At 46.1% G+C, this 23,188-nt stretch overlaps 1 protein-coding gene across 3 annotated transcripts; it reads right to left on the reverse strand.

The window, feature by feature from the left end:
• Nucleotides 1-1,812: 1,812 nt before the first annotated feature.
• Nucleotides 1,813-22,630, reverse strand: RGS10 (regulator of G protein signaling 10). 3 transcript variants are annotated; one of them, XM_030241358.2, is made up of 6 exons: nucleotides 22,538-22,626; nucleotides 21,494-21,693; nucleotides 16,956-17,074; nucleotides 15,465-15,551; nucleotides 8,522-8,665; nucleotides 1,813-5,122 (listed from the first exon to the last, which is right to left on the reverse strand). In XM_030241358.2, exons 2-6 carry the CDS (start codon nucleotides 21,498-21,500, stop codon nucleotides 4,976-4,978), a joined length of 504 nt encoding a protein of 167 aa, XP_030097218.1. In that variant the 5' UTR covers nucleotides 21,501-21,693; nucleotides 22,538-22,626; the 3' UTR covers nucleotides 1,813-4,975. The 3 variants fall into 3 exon arrangements, with proteins under 3 accessions (XP_030097218.1, XP_030097217.1, XP_050832370.1); XM_030241357.2 differs by lacking the exon at nucleotides 21,494-21,693 and having other exon boundaries at nucleotides 22,538-22,630; XM_050976413.1 differs by lacking the exons at nucleotides 21,494-21,693; nucleotides 22,538-22,626 and adding an exon at nucleotides 18,687-19,044.
• Between the last annotated feature and the right edge of the window lie 558 nt (nucleotides 22,631-23,188).

The following is a 23,188-nucleotide window of genomic DNA, read 5'->3' on the forward strand; positions in this document are numbered from 1 at the left end:
AGAGCAGGAGACAAAACAATTCCTGCTCCAGCTGGGCACCAAGGACAAATGAGCCAAATCTCAGCCCAGGAGCACAAACCCCGTGGGCTGGAGAGAGAAAAACAAGCAGGGTGGGAGTGCCTGGGCTAAAGCTGGGCTGGGACAATGAACTGCAAGGTGGGAATGGAGCAGAGCTGATCCCAGGGAGAGACCCCGTGCCCGGCCGGGCATTTTGGGGCCATTTTGGGTCATCTTGGGTGCAGCCCTGGCTGGGCTCTGGTGCTGCCCAAGTTGCATCCAGTGAGGCCTCCTAATAAATCCCTACTTTATTCTTCAGCTTCATCTTGTCTCTGTTCTAGCTCAGCCTGCTGAAGCATCAGAGTGGCAGGAGCAGGGGTAAGAGCTGCCATCACTCTGGTCACAGCTTCCTGCAGGACACGTCCTGGCTTTGGGGGCTCAGCTGGGCACAGCCCACGGCAGGAGCAGCAGGGAGCAGGGGCAGCTGCTGGCCCTGCTCTGCAGGTGTGTGTCCCAAAGCCTGGTAGCAGGGTGTTACCTGCTCTACAGTGCCAGCTTTCAAAGCAATTCTAACCTTGGTGCATGGGGAACCCCCAAGTTTTGATCAGAGCGACATCAGCTGACGGGCAGAGCCACTTCAGCAGAGCTCTGCTGTCTCTGAGCTGCATTTCCCGCTGGCAGAAAGGTCACCGAGTGCTCTGCATTTGAGGAACAAGCAGCCTGAGACCTTTTATCCTGCCGGGACTCTTTCTCCAAGCCCCAAATCCCTGCGAGTTATTCGGCCGAGAGCCAGGAGAGGGTGCTGCTAATTTTGGCACTGGTCCCATTGCCCCTGCCAGGAGCCACAAGCCGCTTTCCCTGCTTCTTCCCAAGCCCCTAGGAATGGGAATGGGGCTCTTTTTAACTCCTGGCTGCCGTGGATTTGCGCAGGATCGGTCAGGATAGAAGAGCCCTGATGAGAAGCATCTTTCCCTTAATTACAGCCCAACGGGAGCGATCGAGCTGCGGCTGCAGCTGCTGAGCCCCGGCGTGGCAGCACAGCAAAGTCCCAGAAATCCCCGGGATAAAGGGTGGGATAAAGGATGGGATAAAGGATGCCCCACAGCTCGCTTTGCACTGAGCCTTTGCCAAAAGCCCTGGGACATGAGCTGTGCTGGATGCAAGCAAGAGGAGCTGCCTCGGGCACGGGGGAATGATCGTGTTAGTATAAACAGGGCTTCTGGTTTGTCTGGGGGGACATTTGGCAAAAAAATAAAGCATTACTTTGTAGGACTTGTGCCCTGTTTTAGCATGAAAAGAGTTATAAACAGTTTATAAAAGGGAGTTTATACCACTTTTCATCTTTGGATCAGTCACACAATTGTACAGGACCTCTCTGCATCACCGACCTAAATAGTTCTTAACCCAGATGCAACCCACTTAAAATGTCTGAATGGTCAGTAAAAAACCAAACCAAGCACATTCCAAACTGTTATCCAGACAGGGACAGTAAAATCTTTTTCTCTGCCCCCCCCCCCCCTCTGATTTTTCAAACCCTCTTTCTCCACACCAGTGCAATGAAAGAAACGCAGCAGGAACAAAAGAAATGGAGATGGAGCAGGCACAAGAAGCATCTTCCCCTGTCCAAGTGACTTACTGCAATTTGTTCAGAGCCCAGGCAGAAGTGAGCCCCACTGGGCCTTTCCTTCTTCCAAGGAAAAAATCCCCACACACTAGGGCAGAGTGTAAACTGTGAGAGCTGAAAATGAGATTATCATGAAGCCATCTCAACCCAAACTCTGTTCAGAACATAAAACACCTGCCAGCACACAGATGTGGTGTATTTCTAGGATATTTTTATTTTTTAGCTGAGAAACACAAAATAGGGTAGAGTTTAAGGCATGCAATCAGGCATGAAACTTCTCTTGCTTGTTTTGTGTGCTCATACCTTCAGTGTGAGTTCTATGAAAGGGAGTAGATCCTATCTTTAATCTCTACATAAAGCAACTCTGAGCACCCACCTACAGCCTGAGGTTGGATGCAATGTTTACAGCTCCTGGAATGAGGGATTTACTCCTAGGGAAACAGTTCTTTTGCTGTCTGTGTGATTTGTTCTGTGCCACGTGGAGCAAGTGTCACCTACTTCCAGGAGCAAGTTTGTAGTAATAACAATTTTCCCCACATATACACAAATTGCAGTTACAGACATCTGCTTGCATGGGTTGAATTGGATTGCCCTTTTAGTGAAAAATGCAGATAATTTAATGAATAGGAAAAACACCTTTTCTTTCTGCACATTGCAAGTCTACTTGTTGGTGTTGAAGAGGAATCAAACAAACCCAGGCACCACGACAAGAATGGTGCAATCAACTTTTTACCTCTGAGGTGAAAGAGCAACTCAAGGATTAAGAATTTTGTGGGTTAAGGTACATAATAGGTATTGAAATAAACATGATGGGATTGGAGATGCTGCTGAAAGATCCATTTCCATTTCGGTAACTTTCATCCTGTGGCAGTGTAAAGCACCTTTGTGTCTGCTCATGAGGGGCATTTGCTCTGAGCAAGCAAAGACAGTACCTGAAAGGGAACATATTGCCAAGGAAAGGGTTGTTCATAAGCAGCAACAAAGTTATTGTCTCTCTTTAACACCACACCTTTGTTCATAAGGCTCCTGGTTTTGTTTTCTATGGTTACCCTTTTAAAACATGGTAGTCAAAGACTCTCCTCCCTTGCTCATGCATTTTTAAAATCAATATGATTAAAAATGAATCTGCTGTGCATCCATGTGATGAATGTGATGAGAGCTCGTTCTGCATCTCTCCCATGAATGTCCCCATGCTGAATTTTTCAGGATCACTGAGACTAATGCAGCAAACACTGGGAAAATACAAATCCCAGGTCCTAAACTGGTTCAGCTGCCCACTCCCAAGGGCTTCAATGCTATCAGAAGTTCTGTCCTCTGCTGTGGTAGTCTTTGAGAGTTTTGTTTTTACAGTGGATTTTCAAAAGAGGTAATCCTGAGATTACAAATCCTTGGCAAGTCCAGAGCTGGATGGTCCCATTTCCAAGGCCCCAGCAGAGAGGAAAAAAAGGAAAAGAAAAAAGATGCATGCACATGTTTAGTTCATTCTTATTCAGTAAAACATTGAAATACAGCGTAAGCATGAGGTCAAATACCACTGAAAGTGCCTGAAGTAATAGGACTTCACCATTAAATCTTCCAAGAGCATAAAAAGAACATTAACTCAGTGCATAAGAGAATTACACCTTACAACATGCATATTGTGGAGGCACTGACCCCTTCTTTTGATTTCCTAAAAATGATCAGGGCATGGAGCTCTTGGGGAGGAATCAGAACTTCCATCCCCACTTTTAACCAGGGAAAAGCCCATGGAAAAAGTTTTCTTTACACAATACCTGCAAGAGTGGCTCAGAGTTAAAAGAAATACTCAAGTCTACCAAGTGAGTTTGCATTCTCAAGAAATTACAAACTAGACTTAGATTTTTAAACATTGATCATGACAGCAATGTATGAAACATATCTGGCCTTTCTGACAAAAAATAAAAAAAGTACAAAATGTTCAAAGGCTAACTGTGCATTTAGATTAGCCAGCACATAAACAAAAGTTCAAGACAAGCAGTGCAAAAAATGGAAGAGTAAATAATGAGAGAGTGGGAAACAGCCAGACTACAGCTGTGAAGCTGGTGAATAGAGCAAGTAGCTAATACACTTTCCCAGCTTAAACTGCAATTTAGTAACACTGCAGTGGATTAATCAAAAAATACATGAACACATGAAAAACCCTGTGCCAAAATGTGCTTTGCAGTGCTGACACATTCCCAGGACGACATGGAATGCTCATTGGGAATGTCTTCCTCCACCAACCTTTGATTGCACAGGGCAGAAATAAATTCCCCTTGCTCTGGAGCTTGATGTGAGAGTGGCTGAACCCCAAACCCAACTCCCTGTTCCACTGCAGCTCTCCAAAATCACAATTAGGAAACCCTGAAATATTTGAGTGAGGGAAAAAAAAAAAAAAAACTCAGCAGGGTGATTTTAGCAGGAAAAAAAAATAAGTAAAACAAAACCAGATTTGGTGTGTTGGTCCTTTGCCAAAGCACTGTTGCTGCACAGAGCAGGGTTGGTCAGGAGACCTGGGAGAGACCAGATGCTTCCTGACAGCAGCATCTGATGTCACACTGGTATGAGGGACAAAGCCAAGCTTGGCTGAGACCAGTGTGCCCTGAGAGGGACATTTACTTCTTTGCTGTCACATTTCCTAATGGCAGTCAGGAGTTCCTCAGAGATTCTGCCTCTTTTAGAGCCTTGGCTCCCAAGGGAATAGAGGCTGTCCCATCCTCTGAAGAAGGGTGATTGTCTACTGCAAAAAAGGGGGGAAATTTAGGAGATACAAAAATGAAAATCACGACTAGGGAAGTGTTTTGATTCAGCAATAAAGGCAAAGCAAAACAGACATCACCCTGAAAGAACAAAGTCACACAGGAAGGGATTGGGTTCTACCCTGAAAGATGCTGTCCCTTTATGATTAAATTTGCTGTGAATGACTCACCCACAAACTAATGTGAAATGTTCTCCTCAGCTGCTTCTCCCAGCAGTTCAGGATGTAAAATCTAGTCCCAAATAAAAATTACAAGGCAAAAATAAAAACCCAACCACGCTATCTCCCATTTCTCATCACCAAGATGCCTCACAAAGGAAAATCAAAGAATTGAAAGCATTTTAACTTGTGAAGTATGAAAGGCAATTCATGCTAGGGAGGAATACCTCAGCCTTTTAGCTGGGGAACAGTCCTTCCATGGGTGCTTGGTTAATAGCTATCATGCAAAAACAATTAGTCATTCAAGCAATTAAGAAGGTAAGTATCTCCTAAAAAGGTTCTGAGCTTTCCAAGCCCTAAATGCAGCTGCTATAAACCTAGACTGTTCCTGAGTGTAATTTCCTTATTGTATGGCCTCTCCTGAGGAGATCCATTGTGCCTCATGTGTTATAAATTCTTGATGCTCTTTTAGCTGCAGTCTGAGCCTCTGGTGAGTTCTCCTCTTGCTCCTCACTCTTCTTGTGGTTTAGGAAGATGTCTGACTTCAGGAAGCGGCTGTAGCTGTCATATTTCATGAGGTTGAATATCTGGAAAGAGGGGGGGGAAAGAATACAAAGTAAATGAGCTCAGGAAAATGAGATTTTCAACGAGAAGGATGCTTTAATTCCAATGTACTGCCTGTACAATGTTCTGTCTGTACTAGAGCATTACTTTTTTAAAAAAATACATTTTAAAAAAATACATTTGCAGCTCTCCCAGGGGCAGCAGGTAGCAGACAATGTTGGTTCTGTGGTCACAGCCTGGCAGTAACATCCACATTAGTTTAAAAATCAAATTACACTTTTCACAATAGCCAGCTTTGCACACCTAATACTGAAAGTGAGAGGTGCCATGCCTGGGTCAGGGAGGAGATGCTCAGATCCTCCTGGCAGGTGTCTGGAAGGCACTCAGAGGGACAAAGCAGAGCTCTGAAGAAGGAGAAGTACCTTCTATGGACATTTAGGGCTGCATGTATAACTAAGGAATGCCTCTGAGTAATTTACACAAATACTGAAAGAACTGGTTTAGCCAATATTCCTTAAACCTTCACCAATCTTCCCTCCCTTGTCAGACAAATTGCCAAGATTGGTCCCAGGCCAGATGAGAAATGTTGCAGAAACCTGCCACGAAGAGCTGACCTGGTGCAGATGTGTTTTGCCAGTTAAAATGTGGGTTTAAATTGCTGGTGGGTTAAATTTGTGTAATTACACTTTTCACCAGGCCAAGAGCTTCTCACAGCCAGCCTGGAAACACAAAGTCAGCCCCAAGTAGAGCTTTTCTCTCCCAGGGCTTGAGTTCAGGCTCATCCCTCAGCATAACTCCTGCCCTTCTATTTATACCCACTGCAGACAAAGGAAAAAACCCTACAACTCCTGGAGTTTTCTGAAAACAAAAGGGCTGGGAGAGGAGCCTGGATTCTGTTCAGGTGTCAAGGACAGGACTATATTTTGCTTGGTGTTGAAACAGAGGGGAAGGGAAAAAAGTAAACTTCAGAACTGTAATTGAGGCAAAACCAAAGCCAGCCTCACCCTCAGCCTATTATTTCACTGGTGGAGCCTCTCTGAGTCATGTTTCAGGACAGATTTTTTTTTCTTTTTGGATACTCAGAATAACTGAATTTCCAAGACAAATTTCTGAATTCTCACCTGCAGATGTGGCTACTCCATGTGTGGATAACTCATCTTTACCTTCACAGGCCTCACTTCTAACTGAGAGTACAATCAGCTAACACAAGTCTCTGCTAGGAGGAAAAAACCAATCTCAGACTGTTTTTTCATTTCACATCCTCGAGGGACCTGGACAGATGCAGGGAAACACCTAAAATTTGGCTGTTCTTGTCTTTGCTGAAATAGCTCCCTTACAAGGAAATTACTAACCAGTAATTTACTGGATTTTACTCACCAGTCTTTGTTTACATATTTCAATATTTAAGTTATTGCCTAAAACTGTGGAAATATTATTCTTAAAGATACCTATTGGAATATGAAAAAAAAAAAAATCCCAAAACATCCACTCTGTGTAGAGCCTGATCTTCAGGGTCTGAACTCTTCCTGAGTTAAGCAAAGTCAAATTATCCCTCCTGGCACTGGCTAACTACAACATAATTAAATTTATCCAACCAGCTGAAGGGGAAAAAAAAAACTGTAAGGAAAACATTTCCTGTTGAAACATCATGCCTGTGTTAGGAACTTAGACCCCTCTTGTTCCTGGTATCACTTAAAGCATCTCCCAGAGAAAAAGAGCATTGAAGATGAAGATCTTCTGCAGTCTGGCCAGCCAAATACACAGAGCAGAGCTCACAATCATGTGCCAAAGCAGAACCCACTTTTCCCCCTCCCTCCCTCCTCCTCTCACTGCATTGGGAGCAGGAACATTTGCCCCACCAGTATTGTGGAGCATGTGGATTTCTGTGAAGCATCTCACCCCACTCCATCCAGCACAAACCCATGGCCTGGGTGAATCACATGTGGATTTCTGTGAAGCATCTCACCCCACTCCATCCAGCACAAACCCATGGTCTGGGGGCAGCTGGGGACCCACGGGCACAGCCCCACCCCAGCAGTGTCCCCAGTTAAACCAGGAGCTCTCTGCAGAACTGAAGCTCCTGTTACCAGGCTGTGGCCTTCCAGCTCTGCCTTTTTCTCCTTCAGACCCACAGTGCCAGCAGTGCTCAACACTGCTCTTCAGAGAACAGATTACACCACTCTTCATAACTTTATAAGGATTGAAAACTGGAGAAGACCATAACTCTTCTGAGCCATTATCTAACAGCAATAAACAGTAGCTTCAAGCCCTGGAAACTTGCAATGACCCATAAATGCTCTGCATTTGTTTTTAAAAGCTCACAGATTTTCTTCCCACACTAGAGGGATTCCTCCTCCACTAGCCCAGGGTGTTTCCAGCTCAGGTATTACTGATCTTTGGCTCACCATGTGCATGTCATTTACAAAACAGCAAATATTTTAACTCCAGTATTCCCTCCAGCTTCTCACCCTGAACTGCAGTGCTCAGATCTACCAGAACGGGTCCTGCCCTTTCCCCTTTTTCCATTAAAAACTCTTTTTCTTCACATTGAAATTGTATTTCAGGTATTTCCACTGCTGATGTCTTGGAATCTGCCTGAAAAACAGCAGAGCCTTTTCTCCTCAGACCCCTCCAAGTGCCCCAGCCAGGGCATTCAATACCTGATTGAAATGGGCTGAAAACACTGTTTAAATCACTGAGCTGTTTCTCCACAAAAGGAAAGAGCCAAATGGAAAATACAGGTAGTCCTGAGGATGGTACAGGAATTAAAAATAGTACTGCAAGTGCTGGAAAGCTGCAGATAAGAATGACTCACTTCATAACTTATGCTTTGAAATCAGCTGAATAGCAAGAAAATTTACCACCTGAAGACGTGCCTGCAAAATTTCTAATTTCTACCAGACCTCCCAAGCTCTTTAGGGAAAGGCAAAGCAGAGACCAACTCCTCTGAGTCTTGCACGTTGCAGAAGAGGAGGGTTTTCAGAAAATTGTGCTACATTCATATCAAGATAAATACCAAAGCAAAGTAAAATGAAGAAATTTGAGCTCTCAAGGAAACCAGGGGCAACTACAGAAACAAACATCAGCAATGACTCAGAACAAGTGAATACACAGGAAAACAAAGGCACTGAGTTACTCAGGGTGATTCTCAAGCTACCCACGCAGGAACCCCGGAGAAAACTCCAGCCAGTTTTCCAGGAAAGTCCTGAGCTGGAATTAGAATGGTTTTATTGAGTTTCTTAATTAATTGGTTGCAGTGAGATGGGGCCAAGAACCTGGAGTATCTCAGAGCAGCTGCATTAACATCCCCAACATGGACAGCCCAGCTCTGTGCTTACCTGTTCAGCCATGGCTAGAAAGCAGAGTTCACTAAAACCAGACAAAAAGGAATGAAACTGTGTTATTGAAATGAATAACTTTACCTGGTCCTGGAGCTTCTGGAACATGAGAGGGTGAGGTGTCTCCAGGATGGTCTCACTCAAACGGGACTGCCCTTCAACATTGACTTGGGAGGAAGCTTTGCTGGACAGGAAAGTCATGTAAATCTCTTTAGCTTTCTCCTGCATCTGCAAAAGGACATTTATTGAAAGAATTATTTGCTGTGGGAATGTTCTCTGCATCAGGCTTATCTCACTTGTGTGTGGTCATTTGTAGTGGAAGAGGAACACCCCTGCAGGCCAAAAGCTGCACTGGGATCAGTGAAAGCTGCCAGAATTCAGCAGGTTGGGATGCTTGAATCTCAGCAGCCAGTGTAAAACTGGATGCTCAGCATCATCAACTACACCTTGTCTCTGCTTTTGAGACAAATGTTTTTCCTAACATTGGTATGGGAAAGAAACCCAGAGGAAGAAAAACTGGGAAGTTACTACAAGGGAAAATTAAGTGAAGAAAACAAATTAAGAAAACACCAACAGCTTGGCTAATTGGCAAAGACTCTCAATAGCCTCTGAGAGTTGATAAATCAGGGCCTGACCTGCATAAAGCTGTTTGTTGGTATTTGCCCTGTTTCAGAGCTCTTCCCTTGTCAAGCCAGTAACAGCAATAACATCTTGACCCCACCAAGCTTCAAAGCAGTGAGTGGCCACAATCCCCTGAAGTTCCAGGAGAGGCCCCTTAACAGATGGTTGGATGAGAGGAAGCCAGAGAGGAGAAGAGAACCAAGCCAGGCAAGAGCCAAGCCCCTGCTGCAGTCTGAATTCTGCGTGCTGAGAGCCAGCCAGCAGCAGCTGCTCTGGGCCATCCTGGGCACTCCCCAGGGCACCCCTAATGAGCAACCTCAGCTCCACAGCAGCCAAAGGGATGTGCCTTTGATGGGAATGGGGCTTGAAGAAGGAAGCATTTAAATCCTGCCCATGCAGGAGTCTCAGAATTCCTTCCATGTTTTACAGCTGGGGTACATTTACACTCAGGGGTATTTAGAAGAAAAGCTGCATCTGCTTGGGCATTCAGGAGGCCTAAGGAGTTGGGGCTCTCTCATTGCTGAAGGGGACACCCAGGCTCTAGAATTCCTTTTAAAAACTCATTTTTCATCTGGTGGGTAGAACATTACATGTCAAGGGCATTAGGTCACAATGAACTGCTTTTAACAATTTCCAACTTGTTTCACAGCTCAGGGAGGACTGGGTCAGCCACTTCTGTTCTAAATGACCAATTAATCCAAGGGATCAAAGGTGTGACTGCTACAAGTGGCAAAGTCAATGTCCTAATGAGGGCACAGCAAAGGGACCTTCAGCTGTTATTGCATGAGCAATTCTATTGCCAGTCCCACCCAAATGACTTCTGAGCCTGCTGTCCAATTTCAACCATACTTGAGAGAGGGGCAGAGGACTGAGAAAAAAATTACCCTCCTGCTGAGTCGATAGAAAATCAGCAGGAGAAAAGAAAAGGAGAGGAAAAGCAGCACAAGCACCAGGGGAAAAGCTGCAGTCAGAAGTTCCCTGCTCTGAACTGCCAGGATGTTCTTTGCTGCTGGCTCATCAAGGCAGATGCAGCTCCTCACCAGCCCCAGCACAAGGTGCTGCTTGCCCAAGGACACAGGATTAAGCTGGGCACTGCAGAGAAAGAGCAGAGGGAGGCTCGAGGGGGAACACAAAACTAGAAGTAATGGTGAGGAAGTTTAGAGAGCATGGAGAGGAACAACAGGACTGTGTGGGAGGCTGCTGAAACAGGGAGGCTCTTTGGATTTTGTGAGGAAGAATAACAAAGAAAGGAAGTGAAAGAGCTGTGGTAGGGAGAAGAGGCCATTGCAGAGTCACAGAGGACCTGGCTTCACAGCACTGGGGAAATTTGGAAGTGCTCAGCTGAAGGTTACAGGTTCTGCTGTAAATAGAACTGCTCTGCCACCTCTGTGCTTCAGCAGCACAGCAGCTGATTATCTACAGCTTATAATTTGCTTTAAAAAGAAAGAACAGTTAAAGCTGCCAGTGTGCTCATACACCCCCCAAATGTCACTCAGGCAGAGCCAGGTTCAGGTGGAGGAGGCAGAGATTGTCCCTGTTCACTCGGTGACATTCTGTGCTCTGCATCAGCCTGAAACTAAAGCCTCAGCTCAGGGGACTCTGGAACTGAGTCCCAGAAACAGCTCTTAAACTGGGATCTTCTGCACAGGTGGTCATTAAAGGATTGCTGGCAGTCCCCAGTTCCATCTGTGTGCTCTCCCCAGTGTCCCTGCCAGATTCCCATTTGGAGTACAAAGTTCTGCCTAGAGCACCCCCCTCGCTATTTCCAGGGGATCCAGTGTTCCTCCCCACTTCCTTTCCTGAGGTCAAGCTCAGCTCCCAAGCATGTGTGGCTCCCAGAGGAGGTGAATGGGAGCCCCAGATGCTCAGCAGACCAGGCTCCAGCACTCAGCAGCTGTGCAGCATTACCCAGCCCTGCTAAACCCCTGCTGCATTCCACATGGGAAGCAACAGAAGAAACCCCTGAATGTACAGGACTTTGTTCTGGAATCATTCCCTACAAAACTTCAACATGGACATTTTGGTGGGTTTTAGCAATAGCTGAAAACATTCCTTGTTGTTGGAAGCCTTTATTACAATCTGTAATTTATTTTTGAAGCTCGGCTGCAAGAGGAGAAACATTTAAACCCTGGGAAGCAGCACGACTGACACGTTGTTTATTTCATTAACAGCCTCAAATGTAACAGCATATGACTAACTCCAACAAAATACTTAAAGTTAAATTTTATTCCCTTATCCCCACCACTCCCATTTCAGTAATTAAATACTTGCCCTAACACAAGGGCCACATGGGTGGCAGCAGAACTCACTGCTACGAGTGGACTTGACCCCATTTCTTTCTCAAGCTTCACCAAACATTAAATCTGTATTTTAACTTCAATTTTAAAGGAATATCCTTTTTTTGCTGTTAGGATTTTGTTGGATTTTTTTTTAGTTACAGAGGTGTGTCTTGAGCTGAGGGGTAAGTCTGTACTTTCCTGCCAGAAGAAGATGGGCTGAACCCACCTGAAACCTGCCTGGAGCAGCAATGCACTCTGCCTGCTGCCAAAGATCTCCCCTGCTCCCTGAATCATCCACTCTGATGGAACAGCAGCCTGTACAAACCCAAACACTGCCCCAGGCTGGCACAGAAAGGATAACAAGAAATATCCCTGGCACAAGGGATGCTTAACCCACTGCTCATGTGCTGACCTTCGGGCAAGTTTAGACTGACCATGGAATGGTTTGGGTTTGAAATAACTTTAAAGTGATTTTGAAGTAAAGGAAGTTTGAAATTACTTTTTAAAATTACTCACTCAGCTACTTCCAACCCCCTGCAGGGACAGGGGACATCTCCAACTAGATCAGATGGCTCAGAGCCCCATCCAGCCTGGCACTGAACGTTTCCAAGGATGGGGCATTGATCACCTCTCTGGGAAACCAGATCCAGTGTGTCACCGTCCTCACATTAAAGAATTTCCTTCTCTTTATTCCATAAAGAAATTTCCTCTTTATCTAAACTTGTCCTCTGTCAGTTTGACAGTGTCGATTTCCCTGTCCTGTCCCTCCATTCCTGTGTCCAAACCCCTCCCCAGCTCCCTTCAAGCCCCTTTAGGCACAGGAAAGTCTCCCTGGAGCCTTCTCTTGCCCAGGCTGAGCACCCCCAGCTCTCCCAGCCTGGCTCCAGAGCAGAGCAATTTCAGCCCTTGGAGCATCTCTGGAATCCCTCCAGTCTGGGTGGAATTGATATCAGCTTCATCTGACCAAGAGCCTCAGTGCTATGAGCTGATCTGTGTGGGAAACCAGTCTGAAGGAGAAGTGAGCTACAAAACAAGCAAAAGACTGTTTTTAGAAGGCTGTGTGCACAATGGAGAGATGCAGAGGGACTTCTGCAAGAGTCACTCTCAGAAGAAAAATCCACCCTTCACGCTACCATAAACACTGGAAAGATTTCTATTTTTAGTGCTTTTCCTAGCTTTGTAAATTATCTAAACAAAGCCACCCATAAGCAGCAGCTACAAAAATTTACTGTAAGTCTGTGTCATTCTAAAGCACATTTATTCAGGCAGTTCTAATAATTTGGGCAGCCCCAGACTCCAGGCTGACCACACTATGGAATGACTGGTACTGGATAATTAACCTAAATAGAACCTGGTTAAATCTCTGTCCATTCATTTGGCAATTCATTGAAGGATTCATCAAGCTCCTATCCCTGTACATCACTTTAACATTTTCTCTCCTGGCATCCTAAATTAGCAATCCTAAACCAGCTAGAATTATGGAAATTATTTAGCAAGGGAAAATATGATTATTATCCCACTGAAAATATGGGACTTCACAGAAAAGTCGACTGACTGGTTGTTCTTTCCTCAAGACTTTCTGTATTCCTGGACCTTAATGAGGAAGGGAAGCAGCTGAATACACAAAACTGGAATTACTAAATGTTACAAAGTTCACAGACAAATTGAACATTTCCCTCTTCTTGCAAAAAAATAGTATTGTTGTATTTTTATGGATTTATCAATACCCAAAAAATACAGCTAAACTCAAAATTGTTTTGAGGGGAATTTTTTTTTTTCAGTGCAAAACACAGGATATTTACAGAAAGTAGATTCCCCTAGCCAAAATACATTGTTTGGAAAGACAGGGAATTTTTTTTGTCGTTGAAAATCTGTTGGGAAACTGTTTAAGCTGACAATATTTGACTGACCTTAAGAGAGAAACCTGCAGTCTGGACACAGCCCTCTTACACCTGCACTTCCTAACACCTCCTAGCCCAGCTCTCCCATCTGATTCCTATTCCTGGGCACTCCTGGTGTTCCTCCAAGCACATGCAATCCCACAGCACACTCCTGGGAAAGCTGCAGCCCAGGGCTGGGACAGGAGCACTCTGTGCTGGGTTCAGACCTGGCTGGATGGGCCAGAGAGGGGTGGGGATGGTGCTGCATCCATCCTGCTGGCAGCCAGGCACCAGGGGAGTCCCTCAGGGCTCTGTGCTGGGGCCAGCTCTGCTCAATATCTCTATTGATGACATGGATGAGGGGATTGAGTCTTTCACCAGTAAATTTCATAAATAGAATAAGTAAAATAAATCAATTTCATCAGTAAATCTGCAGCTGACACTGAGCTGGGAGTGTGTGTCCATCAGCAGGAAGGCAGGAGGGCTCTGCAGGGAGACTGGAAGGGCTGGGTGGATGGGCAGACTCTGACAGGATGAAGTTTGATAGGTCCAAGTGCCCAGTCCTGCATTTTGGCCACAATAACCCCTGCAGTGCCCAGGCACAAAGGGACCTGGGGGCACTGTGGACAGCAGCTGGACAGGAGCCAGCAGGGAGCCCTGGGGGCCAGGAAGGCCAAGGGCTCCTGGCCTGGAGCAGGAATGGAGTGGCAGCAGGAGCAGGGAGGTCACTGTGCCCTGCCCTGGCACTGGGGAGGGCACACCTGGAGTGCTGTGCCCAGCTCTGCCCCTCAGCTTGGGAAGGACCTTGGGACACTGAGCACATCCAGAGGGGACAACGAGGCTGGAGAGGGGCTGGGAACACAAACCCTGAGAGGAACAACTGAGGGAGCTGGGGAAAAGGAGACTCAGGGATGCCCCCATCACTCTCACAGCTCCTGAAAGGTGCCTGTGCTCAGCTCGGGCTGGGCTCTGTCTCCAGCAGCACTGACACAGCCAGAGCACACAGCCCCAAGGGAAATACAGCATGGATATCAGGAAAAAGGTTTTCACAGAAAGGTGATAAAGTTCTGGAATGGCTGCCTGGGGAGGAGTCCCTATCCCTGGGTGTGTTTAACAAAGCCTGGATGTGGCACTGGGTGCCAGGGTTTAGGTGAGGGGTTTGGGCTGGGTTGGACTCCATGATCTTGAAGGTCTCTTCCAACCTGTGAATCCTGTGATTCACTTGGAAGAGGTTTAATGGCATTTTCCCACTCTCACTTCTTCATGGTGCCAAATGTGCCCTTTGGCAACAAGGGCTGCACTCAGGTAAAAAGCATAAAAGTGGGATTTCAGGGAAAAAAAGCTTTAGGAATCTGACACTCAAGGACAGAGATAATCACTCAGAGTTTTGATACTACTTAACTTCATACTCACAGAATGAGCTCTTAAAGAGCAGATAAATTTGAAATTCCTCAAGAAAACAACAAAACAAACAAAAAACCAGACACAGAAACATGTTGAGAAACAAGCAAACAAAACATGGCACATATTTTAGGCCTGACTCTACAGGCTTCAAAGTCTAAATGTGAAAGTGGATCCTGTGCTCCTGGTGGATTTCAATGTAAGCCAAGATCCAAGCAGTGGAAAAAAAAAAAAAAAACTTACTGAAGGTGCCTGGTTGAAAAATTTTCCAATAGAATATTTCCTACTAGAAAGGTAGAACTGTCATCAAAATGAAAAGACTCTGCAGATATGCATCAATTTGGATAAATATTTACGGAAAAAAGTTTAAACAGACCTCTTATGTTTTGTAACTTGTAATTTGATAAGGAAAAATGTTTCATTTTGGTGCTGTAAAATATTTTTGTTTGGGGCATTTGTTATTTTTATGTTCCACTAAGATAGCACAGTGGTGTAAACTTCCAGCTAAAAGCTGCTGTGCTCTAAAAAAGTTCTGAATGAAACATCTTGATATTTGCAAACAAGATGATGCAACATCACTGAATTAATAAAACTTTTGCTACTCCCTAGAAACTACAAACAGTTCAGTTTTCAAAACATGGGAAACTTGACAATTTCAGCACTTTGTTTTGATTTGAAATAGAAATGGCTTTGTTTCCAAGCAATTCCACCAGGATGATTTTAGTGCAATTTCTTCAGATATATTTATCTGCATTCACACAAAGCACATTATGCAACAGAGATGTTTTAGCTCCAGCTCTGCTAAGTAAACTTTGTTGACAAGCAGAATTTATTTAGGAAACATACCTGCTTTTTTCCTTGCGTTTTCTTAAATTCTTCACATGCTAACCAGAACAAAACATTTTCTTCACTAAACTCTTTCTTTAAAAATTCCTAGAAAAGAAAAGAACAAACACACAAAGGTTAGGATCCATTTCTCAGCTGCTTTTCCCTCTTCCTGCTACAGCTGTTAGAACCAGAAGCTGCCTACAATTAACTTTTCCATGGGTTTGCTCAGTGCCACAGAAGCACTTGTGCATCTGCAGGGCTGATATGGAGCACTCTGACATTCTGCTCTTTGAGAGCACATTCCAGGAGGAGGATGGGCTCCATCTAATCTCTGACCATATCAGTAACTAACAGGAACAGCTTCTGCAGCCTGCCTTAAATAACTCGAGCACTTTTACAGCCACTGCTCAAAGGGAAATCCAAAAAGAGATGAATTCATTCCCAGGTGAGTAAAATGAACCATTTTAATGAGAGTCACAAATCACTTGGGATTCTCATGCAGTATCTTTCTGACTTTTGTAATGAGTAAAATCTCTACAACTAAAAGCATTTCTAAATGGGATCATCAGTGGCAATAAATTCACTTAAACAAACTGAATCAGAAGATGTAGCTGTGCTCTCTGTGCTGTTTAAACACAGCCCATTCCTCCAAAAGTGAGGCATGCTTTCAAAGGGGAAAAAATGTACATTAAATTTGTTTATGAAATATAATGACTGAAACTTTTATAGCTCTGAGATCATCAGTTTTCTCTTTCAAGTGATACTAAGTAACACCAGGAATTAAACAGCACCTTGTATGGTTACTTGTATGTTTGTTTTTCTAAGAATTTAAACTCAGCATTTTGTTATTCTTGTTCACCTCACTTTTTCAAACCAGTCTGGCAGGAAACCATTTTATCCCAGTGCATTTTATCAGTACAGCATGGCAGAAGCACTTTGAAGTAGGCAGTTCCTATTCTTACATCTAGCATGGCAAGAAGGCCTTGAAACACCAACTCACCACCCTCACCTAATTAAACTTCAAGCCATTTTGAGCTGCACCAGCCCACACTTTGTAGTAAACTGAAAGGGAATATTTTCAGTGGAGCTGCTAAACACAGAGCAAGAGCCACAGAGTCATCAGAGTGCTCCTGGTAACTCATGGCTTAGGGACAGCGTGTGAGAGGTGAGAGCCCAGGATCTCAGTGATAAATAATGCCTGGCAGGAGGGATCAGTGGCTCAGGGACTGCAGTTTATCCAACAGGACCTTGTTGATCCTTGCAAGAGAGGACAGATCCCATCAGGAAGGTGCAGCCAAAAGCCTTGCCAGAGCCTTTTGAGCACAGGCTGCAGCGGCAGGGGGCAAAAGGTGCCACCTCAGAAACCCTACCAGTGGCACAGCTCCAGCTCAGCAGGGATGTGTGCCTCTGCTCACAGTGCTGGCACAGCTGCACCCTTCATGCTGAGGCTCACTCTGCCTTAAACCCTGAATTTTGCTTTAAGTGACTATCCATATTTAATATATCAACCCTGAAGCTTTTGACTCCCTCCGGGTCTTCGAGCAGGTTCTCCAGTGATGTGGCCCATCTCGAGGTTCCTTTCAAGGCTTGGTGGCTGCTGCTTGGGTGGCCCTCACCATCATTTATCTCTGGAAAAAGAAGATAAAATGGACAAAACAGCATCTTCTTTAGAAAAAGACAAGTACCAGCCACGTGCATGTCTCCCCCATTTCCCCCTGCACTCCTGATTTCAGCTGCTCTCTTTGAAAAAACTCCTTTAAAAATACACATAAAACTGAAAATGAACACACACACACATACAGACACTTGAATTCTGCTTTGCCTATAAGGAGGCAAAAACTCCTTCCAGCCACATAATTTATGATTATGTAAGGAGGCACTGTCACTGCTTTAGAGGGGTTCAAGCACCCTCCTGCCTGGGGAACACAATGACCACACCAATGTCCATATTTTGCTCTGGCACTGTCAATAGTGTTGGCTTCTATAAAGGAATTTCTGGCCAGTCACACGTGTGAAACTTATTTTTTAAGAAGAGAATCATCAGTGGAAGCTGGATGCTCAGTAAAAGCAGAGAATGAAAAATGATGGTTTGTTTAGCAGGAGAACCAGTCCAAGATATTAATCCTGTCCAATGGGAGGAAATACCCCCAGCAGAAGAGCATCACTCCAGCTAAGTCAGCCTGGTTTTGGGCAAGAGGGTGATTTTTACTGTTTCCAAGCCCTGAAATTCTCCTTTTATAAGGTGTACTGGACTGTGCCCACACCTGATCTGCCAGCAAGCCTCCTCACAGACAGCAAAGATGGAATACAATTCCTATTTTCTCTATCCCAGGAACAAGTGCATTTCATTCGAGGCTGGTGATGGCAAAAACCCCTTCAGAAACCCTATTACTTGGAAAAACTCCAGGAATGTTATTGCTCATCTGACAAACTCTAACACAGGCATAAAGTGCTCAGCTTCCTCTCCTCTCACACACAAAATGCCCTGGGAGAACAGGGGGGAAGTCAGAAGGACAAGAGCTGCACTTCAGGTCACTGTGCACTGGAGAGATGCACAAAACTCTTACTGCAACCAGGAGAGCTTCTATTTATAACTCCTTCATTTCTCCCTACCAACTTGCTGGAAATCTGCATCTGGTTCTGCTTAAGCTCTGCTTTTAAAAACCCTCCTTTCACCATGAAACTCATCCTCACTAAGTATCTCAAAAAACTCTCTCTGCAGAAATACACACATATATATAATTGTATTTAAATACACACAAGCAGATGCCCTTTCCAGCTGGTGGCTGGAAATAAAGCTGGGGTTAAAGCCCTACAGAATATTGGCATGACAGCAGAGGCTCCTGAGCTTTGGTTGGCAGGGACCTGTGGAGTCTGCTTGTTTCACCAGCTGCTCTAAATGAATGAACATCTCTCCTGCCTTGATAGGGAGGGGATTTTGTTTTAGAAATTCTCTGTAAGATTAAAGGTCAGGAGCCAGAGCCTAAGAATTGTCTCCTAACCACAGCTGCAGCCTCCACATGTGACAGGAGCACAGCGAGCCAACACCATCTCTGTTTGCCCCCCTTCGTGCAAAAGGATGTGGTTCTTGATTACCACTTGAAAAAAATTGTTTTAGAAACCTGACTCAAAGTATTTGGGCATCTAATCTCAGTAAAATCTGTGAGATTTGAGTGGGAATGGCCAAGTGTGTTGCAGCAGAGCACAAAGCCCTCTGAGGAGCTGGGATGTGCTGCTCACCTGGGAGAGGGATGGCAGCTCTGGTGGGCAGCTGCTGGTGGCTGCAGAACCAGGCCATTCCCCCACTTAGCACACAATAGAATGGGGGAACATTTGATTTCCAGTGTCTCTTTTCCAGCCAAATCTGAAGTGGACACTAATGATTACTTAGTGGTTAAATCAGGTGTTTCAATGAGCCAGTGCAGACCCAGGCCCTTGAAAACCTAAAAAAAAAAAAAAAAAAATCTGGAGAGCAAAGGCCAGAAAAAGTCCTTCCAGAAACCCAGGGTACATCAATTTGCTTCTCTTCTGCTGCTTTGACTGATCTTCATTTTACTGCTGGCCATTCTCTAGCCTCCCTGATCATCATTTTCCCCATTTTCCTCTCACTTCCAGCCCACCCAGCACAGCCCAGCTCTACCCCCCCACTCATGTTCTGCCCCCTCTCCTCCTTGTCAGCCTCCAAACCCTACTCCCTCTACACCCCTTTTCCCTGCAGCCTTAACTTCAAACCCAGAATTTGGTTCTGAAGGGAGGACCTGCATGAGTGTCCTAGTGTCCATTCTGCTGAGCCTTGCACAGAACTCTATCATTCAGTTTATTTCCTCACTTAACCAGCTCCCCACAAGCCAAAAATTATCGTGGTACAGAGACAAGGGTTGTCTGTTCATTGCAACCCTTCCATTTAACCCTGGCTTCATTTATTCCATTTATCCCTTGCCTCATTTATGTCCCCAGAGCAGAGGCTGGGGGATGTCTGAGGTGCTGGGCAGCTCTGGATGCCACCAAGGTGCAATCCCAGCTCAGCCCATCCTACAGCTCCCAGCACTGCCCACCCAAGGCTGGGGACACCAGGCTGAGCCCCATTAATCCCCATGTCCAGTGTTCCTCTGCAGCCACCACAAAACATCAACACTCCCCTTCAGCACAAACATAAACAGGCTGCAAATGACAGAAGGAAACACCCTGAAATTTTATGAGGCTATTAAAACTGCTGGGTATTTTTATTATACCCCATTAAATATGCCATCACCAGCATTTATTCTAATACAAATTGACCTAACATCCCCTCAGTCAGGATCATAACTTCCTGCTCCACATGCTGGTTTCATGTAGCAGATTTAATATGTGATTTTCAGAATTTTTTTTAAAAGATAGGAAAGAGGTTTTCCCCACAAATTACTCCAGAAGCTGATCCCCAGATCTATCTCTATTACTAAATCACCTTAAAAATGACACTTTCACTGAAGTGCAAATTAATGAGTCTGAAAAAATTTCATTTGAGGAGGAAATACAGCAGTGTAGTTACAGGAATGATCCTTCTGACACCTATTTATCTTGGATATTTACAGAAAGACAACTTTCTCCTCTTAAAATCATCTGCTGACAAAGTTAAGCAATATAGCCTTGGAAACAACAAGTTTGATCCCATTGATTAACAAGAACCCAAATGTACATACATTTGTGTGATCATTTAAATGAGGAAGGCAGACATTTGCTGTTACTAAAAACTGGGAGATAATTTTGTGCATCACAAAGGGCACTACAAAATGGCAGTTCTCCCACCAATATTTCTGTCAAAGTAACACACAGAATACGCACCAGATGATAAATAAGCCAACTACATTTCTTACATTACAGTTCATTTATTACATTATCACATGCTAATTAAATTTCAGAGCAGAGTCTGCTCCCTTTTGCATGGCTTGGGAAGCAAGAGGCAGAGAAAGGCAGCAAGGCATGCACAGCAGAGCAGCACACACAGTTGTAAGAGTTTCTGCTGAAGCAAACTTTCCACTGAGTTGGAAATCTGCTTCAGAGCCACCACAGCTCGCAGGGCGTGCGGGGAGCAGCCAGCTGCTCCTACCAACGCAGCAAATGATTAAGTGCTTCTTTGAACAGCACCATTCTTCAGAGCACTCCATGCTCAGGCAGCAAGCAGGCAGTTGCATTATCTGGAGCATTATTTTAGAGGGAAAGCTCGCAGAAGCTGCCTTGCCATCACACAATGGCACCGCAGCAGCAGGCTGCAGATAAAGGCTCTTTGTGCGCGGCACAACGGTAAGTGCAGCGCTAAGAACGCCGCAATTATCAGCTGAAGAGTGCTATCAAAAAATGCCAAATATTTTCATCCTCCAAACAGGAACTTGGACTGAAATCCCAGGAGGTATCAATACAATATATACAACTTTGCAGGTCAGAACTCACAGTCGTGGCCCTTGTTTCTGACAAGGACAAAGAGCGAAAACCTGCGGGAACCCATCAAACGGAGTGATTCAGACACAGCTAACTGAGTTAGCCACGCTGATCACCCTTCCTCCCCAAGCACTGCCCACTGCAGCCGTTTTCCAAGCTGCTGCCACTCTCCAGCTGTTGATACCATGGCCTTTGTGGCCCCATATCGAGCAGCACAGACTCACACCCTTCACAGAGTCCTGCCCAGCACATCCCTTCCCAGCCGCCTGCTCTGCCCATCTCCTGCCCACACACCCCCTAACAAACAGCAGCCACACAAACACTCACAATGACAAAAGCACCATGCAAGCAGCACATTCCTCACTCCATATTTAAGCATGGATGTACAACAAGAAAAGCCACTTCCATTTCTTTTTGAAGAAATGCTGACCAGTCCTCACCTCATTCACCTGGATCATAAATCTGCATGAGCCTTTATTATTACTTTAAAAGCACTCTGAGTACCTTGTCTTGTCCTACAATCACCAGAATGCCTACCCAGCAACAATCAGTCTGGAATTAATAAATCCAAGGTATGAAGCAGTGGGAAGCAACTTCATTAGCAAGCAACTGAAAAGGGAAAATTCCCTTACTTTCCATTTATCCAAGCATCAGCGGATGAATCCTCGCACAACAGATTTTCCTAGCAGCAGCTGAATTTTAGACCTTTTTGCTACAGCAGAGCTGTCCTCTCACGCGTGGGGTGTTCAGAGCACGAGCTTCAACATCCTCTTTTGACTGTCTCTAGCAACAGATGGCTACTGGATTCCACTTTTAACTATAAGGAAGGAAACTAAAGGGACGTTCCTCTTTTGTAGCATCTCTGGAAGTGTTCACCAGACATATAGCCTTTAAAATACCCCCTCCCAGTCTCCCCCTCCCACCTCCACACCCCCCCCCAAAAAAAACCCAACCCGAAAAAAACCCAGAAAACCCAAACAACTCTAGACAAAGATCTCATTTGGCTTTTCTTAGAAAGATTGCAACTTCTTCCTGCGCACCATAAAACACAGTGCTATTTTCTAGGATTTGGAGGTTGCAACTGTTGCCCCAAATGTCTCAGCAGTGACAGGTATCAGACATCACCCCTCGGAACCGACAGACTCGCAGCATCGGAGATACAAAACACACAACCGCGTTACAGCGCCTGTCAACAGAGGGATCCGCGATGTCCTACATTATTACGGCTTGGAAATCTCCATTCCAGCCTGAACCCTCCAAAGGCAAACTCCAAAGGCAAACTCCTCAAAGTCAATTTGGAGCTCGAACAAGCACGCTCTGATGTCCCGGGCTGTCGCCTCGGCCCCGGTAACAGCGGCAGTTCCGACTCAAACTCGGCTGCCGAGGCACAAGCCCGAGCAGAGCCCAGTTCCCTCTTCCGCGCTCAGCGGGAAGCGCCCCGGGCGCGCATCCCCCGCGGCCCCGCGGCCTCTCTGCGGAGCGGAGCGGCCACCGAGCAGCCCCAGCCCCGGCCCCGAGCTCCAGCGGGGCCCAGGGGCTGCCGAGAGCCCCGCGCTTCCCCCGGCGGGGCCGCGGGCAGCGCAGCCCGGCCCGGAGCGCAGCGCAGCCCGGCCCGGCGCTTCCCCGGCGGGAGCGGCCGCGGGCTCACCCGGGGGTCGCCGCCCCGTCCCCGTTACCTGAGGGCGGCCGCTTCCTGCTGAGCCGGCTCACGGCCCGGTTGAACATCCCGGGCGCCGCTCGGCCCCGCTGCCGAGCCCGAGGGCGGCCGCGCTGCCCCGCCCCGCCCCGCCCCGCCCCGCCCCGCCCGGGGAGCGGCGCCAGCCCCGCACCTGCCCGGCCCCGCCGAGCCCGGGGAGCGGGGACCTCCCGTGCAACGTGGCCGGGGCTTGGCCCCCTCGCAGCCTTCCCCTGCTCAGCCCGAGCCACGCCGCCCCCGCTCCCACAGCCCTGCGGTTATCGCCGTGAGCCCGCACCCTGCTCATCCATCCCGCCTCTAACTCTGCCCGGCTCAGGCCTCCTGCTCCTCAACCAAAACTGCTCCTGGCATCGTGCTCGGGGACACGGGATAGCAGTGTCCCTGTCCCCGCCCGGCATTAGCCACCAGCCACCCTCCCGTCCTTGCACCTTAGAGCAGGTGCAAGAAGCAAAAACACTTCCCCAAGATTGGGAAATTAATGAAATTATCTCCTGTCATACCAGAATAGACATGCCAAGCTTTTTGTGTTGGAGTGATTCCTTTGCTCTTCCAACATTTCAAAGGACAATTATTTCTGAACAGAAAAGCGCAATTACAATTTTAACAAAAGTACTTTCACTTTCAGAAATAA

Source organism: Serinus canaria, chromosome 6 (genome assembly GCF_022539315.1).
Source record: "Serinus canaria isolate serCan28SL12 chromosome 6, serCan2020, whole genome shotgun sequence".
In the NCBI taxonomy this organism is placed as follows: domain Eukaryota; kingdom Metazoa; phylum Chordata; class Aves; order Passeriformes; family Fringillidae; genus Serinus; species Serinus canaria.

Bases quoted from the DNA above. Each gene is read 5' to 3' on its own strand.
- RGS10 (XM_050976413.1), bottom strand. From the start codon at position 18,744: ATGGCCTGGTTCTGCAGCCACCAGCAGCTGCCCACCAGAGCTGCCATC. The intron at 17,075-18,686 runs GTGAGCAGCACA...TTCTTTTTCCAG, and splicing joins AGCTGCCATCCCTCTCCCAG to AGATAAATGATGGTGAGGGC. The intron at 15,552-16,955 runs GTTGATATATTA...TTTCTTTTCTAG, and splicing joins AGGGAGTCAAAAGCTTCAGG to GAATTTTTAAAGAAAGAGTT.